At 41.0% G+C, this 17,398-nt stretch overlaps 1 protein-coding gene across 16 annotated transcripts in view; it reads left to right on the top strand.

The window, feature by feature from the left end:
* IKZF1 (IKAROS family zinc finger 1) overlaps nucleotides 1–17,398 on the top strand; it is a 109,674-nt gene that overhangs the window by 52,631 nt on the left and 39,645 nt on the right. For all 16 annotated transcript variants that reach the window (XM_064660679.1, XM_064660580.1, XM_064660661.1 and 13 more), the window contains one exon: nucleotides 8,034–8,153. In XM_064660679.1, coding sequence (XP_064516749.1) covers nucleotides 8,034–8,153 — 120 coding nt within the window. The remainder of the gene's footprint in view (nucleotides 1–8,033; nucleotides 8,154–17,398) is intronic.

Below are 17,398 nucleotides of genomic sequence, written 5' to 3'. Positions count from 1 at the left end.
CTTTTTTAAAACTAGAGTGGGAATTGAGATATAATTAATGATATCACTTGATATCAAGCCCAACAGTGCATGGATTTTTTTAAAAGGAACTGTGTAAGTAAAGAAGTCAAGGGAATATAGAAGCATAGATGTAATTTTGCATTAAACCTGGGGTAGTGTATCCCTGAAGCATGGTCAAGTGCACGTTTACACTGTTTCTTTTGGGACCAAAATTCTGATTGTTACAAAATAAATATAGAAAAAACAATGTTCACCAGGTGGGATGGGGCACAAATACTAATTAAGAGCAAGCAAACTGTATTTACCACATAGGGTTATTTGACTTCTTTCAAAAGCATTCAGTTTTACTTACAAATGTTTCAAAAGAGAAGAGGAAAATAAAAAGAAAATGAGAACTGATTGGCTTTAGACTTTATGCTTGTAACTGTTTTTGCCCAAGATGATAATTTGTTTCTAAAATTTGCCCTGTAGTGGCATGGATAGCATTTTGCAGTCTTACCCCATGTTGATATTCCCGGGGGATAATCTTAACTGTCTTGGAAACTGCGTCCTTAAAAAATTGGCTTTGCAAGATAGTATATATTCATACTGCTGTGCCTCTGCAGTTGAAAAAGGACAAGTTAGTCCCTTTCCTAGTTTCCCTAACATGTTGGCAGCTGCAACGATTAATGGCTTTCAGTTTTCACTTTTAGTGTTCAGCCTGGAACATGATAGCCACCATCACTGGGGCCACTCATGGCAGGCACCTGGTCATGCAGCTTTTTCTTAAGAGGCAGCTCTTGGGCACTGCTGGGTCAGGACTTCGAAGGTCCAGCTATAGGTGGACCCTCCAGGTATATATAGCTAGGTAGCTCATCAAGGTCTGGGTACAGTGTGGGTGATTAGGTCACTGGGTTTTCCTGAAATATATGGATACAATTTTCTTTCCCTCTCTCTCTTTTTTTTTTACTTCCTCCTTTCTAAAAATTTTGGGAAGGTTTGTCAAAAATTTGAACCAAGGACTTTTAATCTCATCTGAGAATTGAAAATCAGACACATATTCTGTCTGAAAGAGCAGCAATAGAATAATCTTTCATGCCAACAGAAGATTACCAGTTACATTTATCATAGGGAAGTCATTCCTAGTCAGCCCTGTGGAGGCATGTTGCACTCTCCTCCTCAGGTAACCAATTTTAAATCGTGTATATATTGGATATGCTTACACATTACCGTTTTGTTGCGTGCTGAACAAATTTGTAAATGAAATAAGACCTGTCCTGTGCATGCGTGCTTGAAACCTGTGTGGCCCTAGCAGACAAAAGTGGGGTTTTAATCCTTTATGCACTGTGGATCTGCTCAGAGCAGTGAGAGGCACCATGATTCAGGTCCAGCTCCTCTGCCTGCTGCAGAAACCCTTTCCTGCTTGCGTGAGCTCCTTAGGGCAGGAGCGCTGACCTCCTCTTCCTCTGCAGCAGCAAAACTACCCTGGGTACCCACACCTAACTGTTGTGGTACTCTTTACAACAATGTGAATTTGAGCTCCACACCTGCTATTTCTTACTAGAGTTGCTTTTTTTTTTGTTTTGACATGGAGAGGAGCAGTGTGGGAGATGCTGTCTTGAGTCAAGGAGTGCATTAGAAGGTCAAACACTTTGCCTTCCTTGTGGTCTACTTCTCCCTTGACAGAGAAGACTTGCAAGAAACTTTGCCATTTTGAGTGCTTGTGTGTATATAAATATATACATAATAGATGTATATCTGTGTATATAATTTGTAGCTCTCAAAGTTTTGCATGATTTGAACCAGTGTTGCTGTGCCTTGTAGCTTTTCTAGCATATCCTGCAATAGTACTATTCTGTGATGAGAGAGGATTTTCTTGAAAAAGAAAGTTACCTCTGATAAGAGGTAGACCTACACAAACAGATTAAAGGAAAAAAAAAGTCAGCTTTGAACTCTTCCTGCCATTTCTGCCACTGAACATCTGGTACTTTCTGTGAGCAGAGGCTGTGAGTTGCATTGGGTCGTTAGCTGGATTTGTGAACAACTGGCCAAAGAAAGAATTTGCTAATTTACTTTCATTTATGATATGAGTAGTCTGTGAATTCAGCGTTTAGTGCTTGTCAGATTAGGTTCCACAGATACTGGCTCCTTGTAAGCTCTTACTAGACCTCAAAAGTGAAGGATCTGAAGCTACAGGGATGTTTCCTACTTCTTTCTTATAGGCTAGTGAATCCAGAAAGTTTTCCCCCTTGTCTTCTCCTGGGGTTCTACATGCTTCTGGGAGGCTTCCGTGCATGACAAGGGAACCAGTCAAACAATTGCACAGTTTCAGGAGTGTGAGATTTTTTGTCTTGTCAGCTTTAAAATGCTTTTATTTATTTTTCCTGTTCTATGAGTAATGTTTATCAGGTGTAACTTACTCTCTGGGCCCATGGAATTAGGTAACTTGGTTCACTAGCACACTTGGTTCTGTTTTTTTTTTTTTTTTTTAAATTAAAAAATAAATTTGGTTTGGTGGGTTTCTTTGGGGCATTTTGTTTTTTAACCCAGAAGTGAAACAGCTCTCTAGAAACAATCTCCTCAGCGGTGTCTTGTGCTTTACACAGCTGCAGCTGACTCAGGTGTGGCAGGGACCTGCTGGGCCGAGACAGAATAAAACTAATGTGAGCGAGCCAAACCCTACGTGCACACTGGCATTCCCGCCTCTGGGAATCCAGGCATGGCTGACTCCTAGAGGAACTGAAATACTGTGTGACTAACACAGAGTTCACACTTTTTATTTTTCTCCTGAAAACGATATTTCATGAGGCAAGCAGTTGCAGTTCTGAAATGAGGAGAGAACTGACATACATTTAACCAAACGGTATCCGGCACCCATACACAAGAGTCAGAAAACACAGATAATATCTCACTTAACAAGCAGTATTTTTCCTGCCTTTTTGTCTTTTTTTTTTTTTTTCTCAGTTCTAGGGCCTAACAGTTAAGGAAGGTGAAAAAGCGGTACAAATGTTTCCACATCTAACATTAAAAGTTCCCCTACCATGAACTAGGCTGGGCTGGGCTCTGCAAAAGCAGGAAGAAGAGTTTTGCATTTGATATTCTTGATAGGTCCTGGAAAGGTGGAAATGAGTGTATCCTGGGCTGGTGTCTGCCACCTGAGAGCCTGGCTCCCATTGCAGTGACTCTCTTCTCATCACTGGAGATTTAAGTTTCTGTCAGTGAAAAGGAGATGTGAACTGGGTTGTGACTCTGATCCAGAAAAATTCTATGTTGCTTTTCTTGCAGGATTTCTCCAGTGATTCTAGTGTTTCCATGGGAAACAACCTTCGATATTAAGTACACCCAAGGTTAGTTTGTGGCAGGATGGAGATTTCTATAGGAAATCTGCCCTGGCTTTTTTTTTTTTCAACAGTGGTAGCACCACCAGCACCATCCTGGTATGAACCAAATTGCTCTCAGAACTGGATGGAGGTGTTCAAGGAACATCGGGCTATGGACTTGGACAGAAATAAAGGATGCTAAAACCTTACTGGATTGGGCACTTTTTTCCCTTCCTCTCTTTCCTTATGTCTTCAACTTTATTTCTGGGGCAGAGATGAGGAAACTCAAATAGAGAGAAGTTGAGTGTCTTACCAGACACTGTTGTTAGTGATAGGCTCTTCTCCGGCTATTTTAATACAGAAATGGCAGTATTTGGAAATCTGGGACTGTCTTTCAGAGATGCAGGCTGAATTGAAGGAATGTTTGATACAGACTGCAATTGAAGTTGTCCCCATTTATGAAGTAACCAAGAGCACCACGAATCAGTAGCAGTGCCAGAAACAGAACTTCAACTCTATAGATAAGGTGGCTCTTTCTAATAAGTAATTAGAAAAAACAAAAACAAAAATGAAAACCCCAAAACCAAAAAACACCCCCTCTATACAAGATCAGATTGTGATGTTTATACTTCACTTCCCTCTACTTTAATAATTTTCCCCAGTACTGGCCACTAGGTGTTGCGGTTTTTTGAGCTCCTTTTCCTTCGATCAGTTATTGTTCTGGGCATACTTGTCAGAAATCAAATGGGAAAGCATTCCATCCCTTGCCCCACCCCCTTTGCAATTCTAAATTCATTGGCAAAACAATGTTAGTGGGATTGCACATCTGTAAGATTGCCATGCAGTAGTGAACTTACCATGGTGTAATGATTTAGATGTAGTTAAGGCATGAAATGCAAATACGATGCTCTAGAATCCAAGACACAATAAATGGATCTATTTTAAATTCACTATTTTTACTCTGTCTTTTTGCATGTAAGGATTTCTCAATCATGTGTGACAAGAAATCAAATTATATTAAATGGGTCATTAAAGTCAAGTTTACTGAGTTTTCTTAACTGCAGTCTCCTGCAAAGAGGGAAGAATACCTGATCTCCGGCTCCTGCCCCACCAAGTTCATGAGACTAGTCTAATTCATGCCACCTGGGCAAATGCCTATTAATTTTACAAGTTTAAGACTGATACCTGTTTAGTGAACCAAAGAGTTCACCACTGCAAAAGTAGTCGTCTGCTAACAGGTTTCTCTTCCAAAAAGATTTATCTGACTTATCTTCAAAGCATCCTACTTAGCCTGCTGTAGTGGGTTGGCACTGGCCTGATGCCAGGTACCCACTAAAGCCACTCTCTCACTCTCCTTCTGTAACTGGACAGAGGAGAGAAAAAAAAACAGCTAAGGATTCATGAGTTGAGATAACAGCTGGGAGAGGTCACTTACTGTTTAACTTCACGGGCAAAGCAGACTCAAAGTGGGGATAGTATTTAAATTTATTACTAACAGGGTAAGAGCCAAAGAGTGAGAAATAAAGCAATCTTAAAAACACCTTCCCCCCACCCCTCCTTCCTTCCGTGTTCTTCCTCCCCCCCCCCCAGCGGTGAAGGGGGACGGGAATGGGGATTGCGGTCAGTTGTCGTTTCTGCCGCTGCTCAGGGAGAGGAGTCCTTCCCCTGCTCCCGTGGGGTCCCTCCCATGGGAGACAGTCCTTGATGGACCTCTCCGATGTGAGTCCATCCCTCAGGCAGCAGTTCTTCCCAAACTGCTGTCCCGTGGGTCACTCCTCCATGGGGTGCAGTCCGTCACAAATGAGCTGTACTGACGTGGGTCTCGCACAGGGGCCACAAGTCCTACCCAGGAAAAACCTGCTCCAGCATGGGCTTCCCTCTCCATGGGCTGCAGGTCTCCAGCAGGACCCTGATCCATCTTGGGCCTCCCACAGGGTCACAGCCTCCTTCATGCATCCACCTGCTCCAGCATGGGCTTCTCCATGGGCTGCAGGTGGGTCTCTGCACCCGGATGGTCCTCCATGGGCTGCAGGGGCACAGCTGCTCCACCATGGGCTGCATCACAGGCTGCAGGAGCCTCAACTCTGGTGCCTGGAGCACCTCCTGCCCCTCCTTCTGCACTGACCTTGGTGTCTGCATTTTTGTTCCCTGGCTGGAATTCTTTCTGCGCCACAACCTTCTGTTCTTAAATATGTTATCACAGAGGCCTTGGCCAGTGTCAGGAAGTCCATCCTGGAACTGGCTAGCATTGGCTCCACTGAACAGGGGAAGCTTCTAGCAGCTTCTAACAGAAGCCACCCCTGTAGCCCCTACCCCCACCCCTGCTACCAAACCCAGCCACAGAAACCCACTACACCTTCATATTGTAGGACACTTAATGACACACTAAGAAATATTGTTTGCTGTCTATTGTTATCTCATAGGTCTGATGTTATGAGTTTATAATAGTTTGTAACCAAAAAAAGTCTTCAGGTTTTTAGGGTAAATGTTCTTAGTCTAAGTCAAAGCATCAGCTTCTGTTGTTGTAACTGGGAGCACAGTATGATCCTTGGAAGATGCAGGTGGCTTTTGGATAATGTTAGTTTTTAACAAATTTCCTTAACCCACATATAGTGTGAAGAGAGCTGCCAGGCTGCCGCTTACCCTCCCATTAAACTTGTGGGGATTTTTTTTTTTTTTACTGTGTGCTGGAAAATGTGTTGAACAAACTGAAAGATTTCAGCTGTCTTTCCTCCCATCCATCCTATCTGTAACAGGTACCTCAGCTTGGCAGGATAGGACTTGTGTTGGAAAGTTGCTGGTAGTTCTATAAGTTCCTTACATCCCAGAAAACTACAGAAATACCTGAGTAAGGAGCTAAATGGTAAATGGCAAAAACTGTTTTAAAGAACTTACTTTCTGCTTTTACTTTCCTTTGCTGTAACATTCATATTCCCTCTTTTCCATTTATGCAACCCATCTTTGCTCTTACACTTACATCCAGTGGGTGTGATTTTGCCCATTTAAGAATACCCCACAGAAGTTGGATATGGGAGGACCTTATGAAATCCCCTGGTTAGTCCTTCTGCCAGTGCAGTACTGTTTCTTCATTACCCTTGAGTCCTTCTGGCTGCAGTTTTAGATGTTTCACCTGATGCCACTCTCAACACTCCCACTCAGAGATTATTCCGCAGTTTGATAGGTATGTCATTAAGAAGTGCAGTCAAATACTCATATCATTCATTTAAACATAGATTTGTGCAAACAAGCCAAAACAGCTCATTTGGAAGACTACTTGAACTGACCTGTCATTTCCCACCATTGTGATTAGTATAGATCAGAAAGCACAATGCTTTCTTTTTTGCTCCATCCAGTTGGGAAGAAACTATTTGCTTCATTCAGATCAAATCCATAACTGGCATCACTAAACTGCTGTCACTTAAGTAAGCTATATTTTCTTCAGTTTTTCCTTTTCTGATAAGTATCTTCAGATTTAATTTACGTTTGTGTTTTAATGAGGGAATTCTTATTAGGAGAAAAACCACTAATTTGCTAGGGCTTTGTGCCATGAAATTACTGCCCTTGCTGGTGTGCCGATTGCCACGGGACGTCTAACAGATTGCATCAATGTAATTTGGTAACATCTCCATTTTGGAGACAAGGGTCTTATGTGAACATTACTGAGTTCAAATCCTGCTCTGGGCCTGTTCTATTCTTTGCTACTAATGCAAAGACCAGCCTTTTAGTAATAGTAAATGAAACTAATCACTTAGATAATTATCACTTAGATGATTCTTTTGGTAATTGTTTCCAAGGGGTGCTTTTGTTAGTAATTTTAAAAGAAGGTCTGCAAGACAGGGATATTACTGTAGGCAGGACATGTGTGCCATGACTGAGAGCAGAACCAAGAAACATCACCATTTCTGGAAGTGCAGTACTTAGCAAGAGAGTTCTTTTTCTTACTGTATTGCATTCAGCACTAAAACAGTTCCACAATACTTGTTATACATTAAAACACCAAACTGTTTTCCTCTGCAAAACCTTGTGTACACAAAATATTGGGATTTGTTTCCTCTTTGCAAATAAAAGACAGTAAAACCCTCGAAGTCATGTGTTGAATGAACTCTGTTCATGTTTTAAGAAATCCTGGGAGCTACAGGCACTTCACTGCTTTTAATCACAAGGACCAGCCAAAGCTTGATCTGTGGGTGTTGGTGAAGCTTGCTGAAGTTGTAGTTGAATTTTTATTTGAAGATAAAATTTTACTTTTGGGGTAGTTCTTTTGGAGCCTCAGAATACTTGTAGGTTAGACTTCACTGTGTCTTTGAAGCAAATCTGGGTATGCTTTCAAGGAGCACTTGTGGAAAAAAGAAAATTTTTTACAAAGGATGTCCATTTGATAACCTTTTTAATCTGTCAGTCTGCATTGGGTAAACTGGATCTTCTGAATGTAGCAGCTGGAGAACATACCTGTGTCTTACAAATATCCAAAATGGTAAGGCTGATAACTGTGTATCCAGCCTTCAGTAAATTTGGAAGAGATATTGGCATGCATTCTTTTCACAAATATAATTCCCCTGTACTCATAAAAAGTTTTCTCTGCAGGAGAGTAGGTTTTGGTCCTAAAAATATCATGCTTTAGATAGTGTTTAGGGTTTTTTGTTAAGTTTTATTTGGTTCGTGGTTCCTCTTATGGTAATATTTGAAAATGAGGCTTCTCTGATGACTAATTGATGCTACTTTCTTCACTACTAGGAAAGGAAAGTCCTCCAATTAGTGATGTCCCAGATGATCCAGATGAACCTATGCCTGTGCCAGAGGACCTTTCAACTAGTACTGGAGGACAACAGAGTTCTAAGAGTGACAGAATCTTGGGTAAGATGACAAGTCCACTCTGATAAGAATTACTAGTAGATAATATAGTAGATAATGTTAAAGTACTGTATAACAAGCTGGTATATAGGGAGGTCCTGTGCCTTTTTGTCTTGCTGCGGTGCTTAGTGTTTTTTGTGCAGCCTTTTCTTTGGGAAAGGCATCTTCGTCCACAGAGAAGTTACAAAGATCCTACTATTTATCTTCTTTCTAAAGCATGACTGGTTGTATAAAATTCTCTCCAGGAAAGATATTCCATTTTGCCTCGGAAATGGAATTAAATATGTTATTCCAGGTCAAAATTATTGGAACTCAGATTTGATAAAAATTCACTAAACTCTCAGATATTTTCATTATTATTATTAGTTTGAATGTTATCTTGAATGTTATCTGCCATTCAGATTTCTCCAGAAATGCCACATTAAAACACATGTAGTATTCGTATGTTTCAGATTCCAATATTGAATCTTCATTTACCCTTGATTTTTTTGCCTGGCAGTACTTTAGAAAACACTTGAATTTTGCTCTACTAGGTAAAAATCCACAATTGATAAAATCTGTTGGGTTAAAATAAATTATTGTCCATAGATGATTGTGCAAAATGCTGATTCTTCTTAGAGATCCCAGACTCCACACCAAGGACTAGCAATGACTAATGCGTGCATCCATTCACACGTAGTGCATTAAAAAAGACTAAATGATATAACTTGAGCACCATGCTTGTTTACTAGTGGGGGGAGGGGTAAGAAAAAGGGGAAAAAAGAAAAGCATACTGACTCCCAGAATGCTGTGATCAATGCCCAATATGATAAAAATATTTCTGGAATGGAGTGACTATCAAAATACATTAGTTTGTCCACAAATAAAAGTATTGCTCATCATTTTTACATTCCTATTGTAAGAATGAGTGTCAAAGTGGAAGACTTTTTATAGAAAGATTGCAATTGCCTTCAAATGTTTATTGTCTAAGGAAGTCCAGTAAAGGATGTTAGGTGGGAAGGGAGGCACAGAAGGCAAAATAACCAACTGAAGGTAATACAGCAGGATGGTTTCAGCATTAGGGATAGAACCTGCTCCCAAACTTCAGCAATGGCTAGTAGAGAAGCATCTTATGCATCTTCACTTTATTTACCACTTGATCCCCTCTTACCAAAAATCTGAGCACAAGTTCAGCTCCTACATGTATATTGACATACCTTATGAACAGATTCATTTTTAAAAATGCTTTTAAATAGTCTGATCACTTACCTAGTGCTTTGTTTTTCAGTCCGAAGATCTTTGGACAAAATCTTGCCTTAACTGCTTGCATATCAACTCAATAAAAAGAGTTAAGTCTCCTTTCTCCCACAGTAACTAAACCCAACAAATATTTAAGCCTTAATTTAAAAAACAGTAATAATTTTTTAAGTTCTTAGTTCAAACCCAAACAAACAGGATTTTTGATTGCATTGAATTTTCTTTACTTCACAAAAGTCAAACTTTTTATTTGCTGATGATGTCATGATTCTTTCAACAGTTCAATCATATAGCGATATAAATACATATTAGAAGTTACTGTAATAACTTTAGTGCCCTAAATATGATAAGTTCTATCTGTTGTTCTCATTAGTAAGCAGTAAATTAGATTTTCCATGTCCTGTCTTCAACGTTTTTTCTACAGCCGCTTTCTCTACCCCTTAACTCTTTTGTTTACAAGGGTTACATCTTGTAGTGATGTCTTATTGACCATAGTAAACAGACACAATACTCTGTTTTATGGATGATCTGTAGGTATCAACTGCATTTCTTGCAATGTTTGTCTTTTCTGGAAAGCTGCATACAACCTTTACTTCTACTGCTCCTTTTTTCTAGCCCTAAACTAACTTTCTGAAAAGAGTCTACTGAAAAAATTAATTCTTTGGTTTTACAAAGAGGATCTCAACCCATGCCTCAATCATATCAGGAGCCATATGATTGCTATGCACATTCTGGGTCTTCATCGAAAGAAAATCCCTTAGGAATAAACCAATGCCTTAGGAGTCATGTTTGGCCTGCATGATTCCATAGCTGCATTAGGGATGAAGGGGACTGTCTTTTTATGTAGGCAGTGGCTTGGCAGTGTAGACAGTGCAACACTATTGTCTCTAAGTCCCAAGATCAACGTGGTACTATAGAGCTGATAGAGAGAATTGGTTGAAATATCTCTTCTGCTCTGGGAATGGTGTTGGAAGTCTTCCATTCACTTGCCAGATTTTATTGGGTGCCTTCAGTTTTTGAGTTCTCACTTAAAATGACTGGAGGGAGGTATCCAGAGGTTCATGAAATGTATGTTTTGACTTGTGTCCCCAGACAGGGGGGACACCCAAGACATGGTTTGCTTCTGATCAATGCAAAAATGATTAGCAAGTGTGAGAAGGTAATTTACAGAAGTAAAGTCATCAACTATTTCTAGTAATAACCTCAAGTAGCACAGCAAAGCAGAAACACATTGAAAGACTTGTTCTGATCACTGCTCATTTCCTTGATGAGCTTGCTATGACTTTAATTTTGTAACCCCCAGAATGCCACTATGTGTTGAGCAGCTTCCTCCTGCAAGCTTAATTTCTGCTGCTCTGTCCAATAGATCTTCTTCCTTCTTGGTCCTATTCTCCACCCCAGATCTGGCACCTGTAACTTTTTTTTATTATTTTCTTTTTATTCTTCTCACCTACCTGCTCTACATTTAGTTTCTCTAGAAAACCCAGGGAATGTTTTCAGCACAGATTATTTTCACAGCTCTTCAAGGCACTAGAGACTGTGTTTTACCATCTCTCCTAAATAACATTTCAAAATTTTGGTCTGAGTTATTTAGAAATACACATCCCACTGAAATTCCATTCCATTAAGAATTAGTGCTTTGTTGCCTATTTCAGACAGCGCTATTTCCCATGCTAACCTATTTGAAATATTGTCTGATGATTCTTACTGTCTCCATTCAAGTTTCAGGTTAAACATTGTGTGCACCTTTTGTGGATGATCAGTGCTGAACATCCTCTATGTGGTAGACAGTTGAAATTTAGGGCTGTTTGTGCTCTGAGGCTGTATCCTGATCCATGTGTGGAAAGTTAATGATTCAGTGGGCTGTGGATTGGACCCTACTTAATGGAGAAAGAACCATTTGCTTCAGTGGTGGCATTTGCCTAGGAAGGTAGGCAGTACCTTCTTTATCCATAACTGCCCATGTCAGAGCTGACCATCACTGGGTAAAAGACAAAAACCCATCTCACAGTGTTAGTGGCCTCAAAAAGAGGCTGTGGGCTCACTGTTTCTGCACAGACAGCTGTCTGAGGCTGCAGGTGACCATAAACTTCCAAAACAGAAGCAAAGGGTTACCACCATCGTCATAGATTAGAGTCTGGACCTGGAATATACAATGTCTACAGATCTTCTTATTTGTAAGAGGTGGGGAGAAGTAATCTCACCAAATTAGATTGAAACTTGTACAACTGACAGAGAATGTCCAAAGTAATAAGTCAAGGTGAACTTAGACATCAATAGAAAACAGATCAGATTTTTATGAAATTATAAATTCTATTTTTTAAAATAAAGGATACTAGTATGGGAAGAGACAGTAAAAGGAAAGTGCTTTTTTGACATTTTTGTCCTCTAGGGGGAAATATCAAGTGATGATGTTACCTCCCTCCCACAATCCAGTTTTTGAAGCAGAAGCCTTTATAGCTGCAGGCTTCAGTGCCTGGCATCACTGGAACCCTGGCATTATCTTCAACCCAGGGATCTTCCCTCCCAGCCATGGGCATTCAGAGGTGGTAACCTGCATGAGTAACTAGTTACTAGTGCAGGAAAGTGTCCCCATTCTGAGCAGCTTTGGTGCTTTATTTCCTTAAAAGGAGCTCAGTCATTTGAGAGCACGGACACAAGCTTTGCTGAGGGGCCACCAGGCAACCACAAGAGCTTGCCATTACATAAATCTGCTGCAACTCACACAGAGCTGGGTGGAGACAGAGTAAAAGTGTGGAAAGGCTGCAGACAGAGGGGAAAGGGGAGAAAAGAAAAAAGGAGAAGTGCCCACACCCTGGCTTGCAAAATTGGTCCGGTGGTTTAGACAGGTCCAGCTCACTGCTGCCCGGTAATTCTGTGAGGCAGGGAAAGGGGGTGAGGAAAAAGACTGTGGAGCTAAATGTCTTTGCACACTTCTCCTGTGGGAAGCCAGTGGCTATGAAGGCAGTGTGTTGTGTGTGAATAATAAAATGCACATGTGGCATGTGTGCATGTGGGCGTTCAGAGAACTAAATTCAGAGAGCTAAAGTAACCTGGAAGGCTGTGTGATATTTTTACTTGCTCAGGTTTCAGGTGAACATCTGTGCTGCTTAAAGGTAGGAAAGTAGGTAGAAGCTGATGAGCCTTTGTAAATAATTGGTGAGAGTTGCTGTCTCACCTGATGTAGCCCTAATGGCTTTAAGAATTGTCTTTAACCCTCCTCAATGAAACAGAGCTTTAAAGTCCAACTGAGGCTTCTGAAGGAATTGAAAAACTCGTAGTTAAAATATTTTAGGAACTTTTAAAAATAGAGAAGTTGGGAATCTCCCCTCTTGTTTGCTCTGAAGCCCCTATTTCTAACCCTGGAGTAACATTTTCCAGTATAGACTGGTACTGCATGCTCTGAGAGCCTGCCAGTATGACTTACCTGTTTTTAAGGGGAATGCAGGAGATATTTCTGTCAGGATTATTTTTATTTTGTCTGCAAAACTCATCTGGAGATTTGTATAGAGGTGGATGGGGGTGGTTTAGTAGGAAAAGGCGTGTAAAATTTCATTAATGCCCTTACATATGCTGTACAGGATATATGTTATATACCAGCCTTCAAAGGTTTGGTTTGCGTGTGCATAGTGTGAAACAGCATGCTAGAGTGAGGTGCAGAAGACCCAGGTACATGGGTCCATTGGGAATTTGCTGTCAAGCCAGAGACAAGCTCTGATCTATGTAATGATCAGAGACTTAGAAAAACGTGCACGAATTTTCACAAGGAGAGTGGAAACCAGCTCGCTTAGTGAAGGTGGATTCCTTTATCAAATTTAAAAATGATTGCTGCAAGTAATGAAAGGTGAACATTTTCACAACAAACTGGGAAGTCGTTTCTGGAAGGGAGAGTGAGCCAGCCTGAAAAACAGAGCCACCACAGCCCCAGCGAAGGCTGTGCTTTATTACTGCAGTCCTCTCAGCCCATTCAAAGCCAGGGCAGAGCCACTGCGTAAGCAGGCACATAAAAATTTGTCCTTTGATGCAACTATAGCAATGACAAAATCATTGCTTGAGAACAGAATTGACCCTAAAAAGAGTTGTATGTTTCCAGTGATTTCTCTTTCGTTTTGTGAGGAATTTTTTTACTCCTGGCCAATTTGGCAGTAGTATGATCTGTGTTGCCACTGTGTGGCAACATGATGTTGCAGTAGTTGGTGAAGCTATTGGGGTTTTTTACCCTTTTTTCTCCAGAGCTGTGAAGCTTGTGGAGCTGCAGCCAATTTCATGAGCACCTCCTGGGTACTGCTATATTTTCAGAAGGAGGAACATCAGTGCAAAAGTCAGGGAAAGCCTGGGAACTGTGCAAGTTTTGTTTCTTCAGTGTTGAGTGGCAAGCATTGTTTGAAATGGAGAAATGCAGTGTGTTTAGCTGTGTGGCTTTAGGTACTGAGACTGAGCCTGCAGATCTAATCTGCAGTGAGAGGAAGTTCTCTTTATCTGAGCAGAAGAGATGTGCCTCAGAGATAAGCCCCATTCTAGCTCTGGAGTTAAAATTATCTAGCAGGATCTGAGCAGTGGCTGCAGCACAACTCAGAAATACCAGGCTCTGGCTGGAAGGTGGGCATATTTTAAGCTGGGGAAGACCTCTGTAAGTACAGCTTGCTAGACCACAGGTTATTTTAAAGGAATGACTGTATAGAAAAGTTGGATTGGCTTCCCAGCACCAGTCATCCCACTATTCTGCGTTAATTCTTTCTTGTTCTTTGTTGTAGGCTTGCTTTTTCACTTGAGCAAGTTTTCATTCCCCAAAATTGCTCTTCAGAACTGCACCCTTAGTGAAAACTTAACCACTGGAGTCAGGCACGGTGTAGGGACCACCTGCCTCTACAGAGGTGTCATTTCAGAACAAGCCGCTCTTTTGGTTTTGTTCAGCTGCTCCTCACGTCTGTGATTTCAACTCCTGTTATGGTGCCTCCTGGGAGGAGACAGTTTCTGGCTGCAGAGAACCTGCAGTGATGCTCTCCCTTCAGATGTGAACTTCCCAGGCTCTGTCCCATGGTGAAATGTGCAAAAACGGTGTCACTGTGGCTGCATCCCCCACATTTGAGATTTGCAAGGAAGGATTTACAGCATGGCCATGCCACCACAGCTTTCCCCAGTGTAGAATAAGCCCCTTATGACAAAGAGAGAGGATGCAAGAGCTCCTTTTGGAGCTATAGTCCTAAAGCCAGGAGCAAACACCATGCATTGCAGTAGGACAGAGATTTATCCCCAAACTTTTTTCATTGAGCTCACTATATGAGGTTTCTTGAAGACTCAGAAGAGGATCTCTCAGGAAAAAGCTTTGCCCCACATATAGGACATAGGTACGCCATAGCAGCCACTGCAGGCTCACCCTCAGCATGTCATTTGTGGTGAACATGTATGACCACAGCAAGCTGTTAATTCGTGAAGGTGGATCAGGTAGAATCCCAGGATTTTGGCTTCCAGAGACAGCTTATTGGAAACTGTCATGCATCATCCAGTTGCCTTCCTGAACAACCAAGTGAGCAGAGCAGCAGCCTAAATGCAGGATAGACCTGCAGCCTGCAATGTGAGGCATCCTCCTGCTCTCTCCCTCCCTCCTTCCCCAGGAAGTGAATTTTGTGTTATAAAGGTGCATATGCAGGGAACGTAACTCCTAGTAAAGGAATTTGTTTTCCAAAAAAACCCCACTGGTGTGTGCTTCACTTTCTTTGTTTTTTACGCATTTTGAAGTTAGGAATAATGCCTAGTTCTTGTATCCGTTGCAGTTTAGGGTCATGTTGCTCAGAAGCATTTAGGTGTCTAAGTTATATGCATAAAAAGAGATCCCGAGAAGGTATCTAATCTATCATTTCACCATCAGCTGTAGTAACAACACAGGCACAAAATAGGAATTTTGGAAGTGGATAACTCCTACTCCTTTGATGTGAGATTTCAATCTTAACATCCCAAAATCCATACCTAAAAATTGGATGAAGGATTGCAGAAAAAAAAAATGGCAGAGCAAGCACAGAATTACTCTCAATTTCCAACCAAAATGGGCCTGATCCAAAAAGAAAAGTTAAGGGACACGTTTTACTCTTTAGTGTTCACATTCCATTTCCCTTGTTTCTCCTCTCCCAAAAGTGTAATAAATGTAACAAAAATGGAGAAATATGACAGCATGAATTAACTTCCACTCTTCCAAGCCACATATCAGAGTTTAAAGAGGGAAAAAAAAAAAAGAGAAGAAACTGAAGAGTAAGGAGAACTTTCACATGAGCCATTTTTTTTTTTACCCTGGAAATGCTACTTCTGGGGAAGTGGCTCTTACCAGAGTAACTTCTAGATTATTTTATGGAACGATATAAGAACTCGCTTGTTCCCTGACCCCTCCTTTAAAAAAAAATAATAATAATTGAGAACTTTAGAGAGAATTGCTAATTCCTTCATATAATAGAGTATCTGCATATGATTTTGCCCTCCCTGCTGATTAAGTAACATAATGCAATGGAAAGGTGGATTTAAAATAAAGTTGCCGACACTTTCAGCTTGTGTTGCAATTAATAGAAGAGGAAATATTAATTCTCCATATTTCATCATTTAAAAGCATCCTGTATTTGTAAGAAGCTGTGATCAGCCAACATCTCCACTATGGATTTGAACTTCCCAAATCTTTGATGGTTTTTGAGTTTGTTTGTCTAAGCTAAGAGCTTTCTGTTCTGATTTTTAATGGTGGCTTAAGGGATTTTTGGACAAAGATCGGTCTCTTCTGGTTCACAGTACTGTGCACCTCAGCATTATATGGACTGACTTATTGAGCCTGTTTTTTCCTGCTGTGAATATGTGTTGCAATGCTCGGAAGTGGTGGCAGTGGTTGGTGTTGAAGCAGGATGGTTTCATTAGCACTGAAATGGCGACTGCCAGCTGGGGAACGCTGCTGTTCCTGCACCCCTCATGCTGAGCCTACGTTTCAGATATATTCTTTTAGTTCTTTCCATATTAGAATTTATACAGGAGAAAACAACACATGCACCTATAGAATTCACTGTAAAAATTTATTTGCCTTATTGTGGGGTGGACTGGGACCCACTGCTTGGATTTTTTGCCCAGATTTGCAAAGGGAAAACACCTATGTGACACCTATGTGAGGGAAGTGTCAAATTGTCCATGGGCCATCTATACCCAGCCCCCCAGCTGGCTGTTATTCGTAATTCAGGCTGTGAATGTCTCTGGCTTTCCAAAGCAGAGCACTCCTCCTGTTTTCCTAGACTGAAACCATAAGTGAAGAGGTGAGAATATCCCTTCTGCACTGACATGGCACCTTCCTTTCTGAGTCATTGTCTGTCCTTTTTCCACCCAGAATCCAGTTAATTTTGTAACTGACACCTCCAGTGGCTGGATGTTGGAGGAGAGCTGGGGAAGCCCTGATGGCCAGCGTGGTCACTGGGGCTTTGTCTACTGCAGGTGTGGACCTACAACAATTTATCTAGAAGTCAAATGGGAACTAGGCTTTTCTGGGGAGGACTTGAGCTTCCTGCCCATTTGTCCACATAATGGCAAGTAGAAGTAAAAATGAGAAATGATAATTATGCTAGCAAAAGACTTCAGTTGCTTTGGAGCCAAACACAGGAAACAGATGAGGGAGGAATAATGGTAATGAGGCATTACCTCTGTTGTGGTAACACATTTGTTTAATCTTCCCACCACTTTGCTAGTAGATCCTAGTAAAATTGGTATCCTACCATAGGCTTATTGTGGCATTAAGTAGAATTCTTTTTCTCCTTGCAAAACAGACTAGAGAAGTCTGATATTGTTTATTCTGCAATTGCACATTGGTGAATCTGTACATTTGCTGTACAGTTTAAACATTGCTAATAAGCTCTTTCTTGTGTGCAGTGAGACTGATTTATGCAGTACATGATACAGCCCTCGGTGCTAAGGAGACAAGGCAAAAATGTTTTTAATTTCTAAAACCTTTTGTAATTAATTTCTTCTCTTTAATATGCCCTTTGAAATGGCAATGT

Source organism: Pseudopipra pipra, chromosome 1 (assembly GCF_036250125.1).
Source record: "Pseudopipra pipra isolate bDixPip1 chromosome 1, bDixPip1.hap1, whole genome shotgun sequence".
In the NCBI taxonomy this organism is placed as follows: domain Eukaryota; kingdom Metazoa; phylum Chordata; class Aves; order Passeriformes; family Pipridae; genus Pseudopipra; species Pseudopipra pipra.
This window is presented reverse-complemented; position numbering and strand designations above follow the sequence as displayed.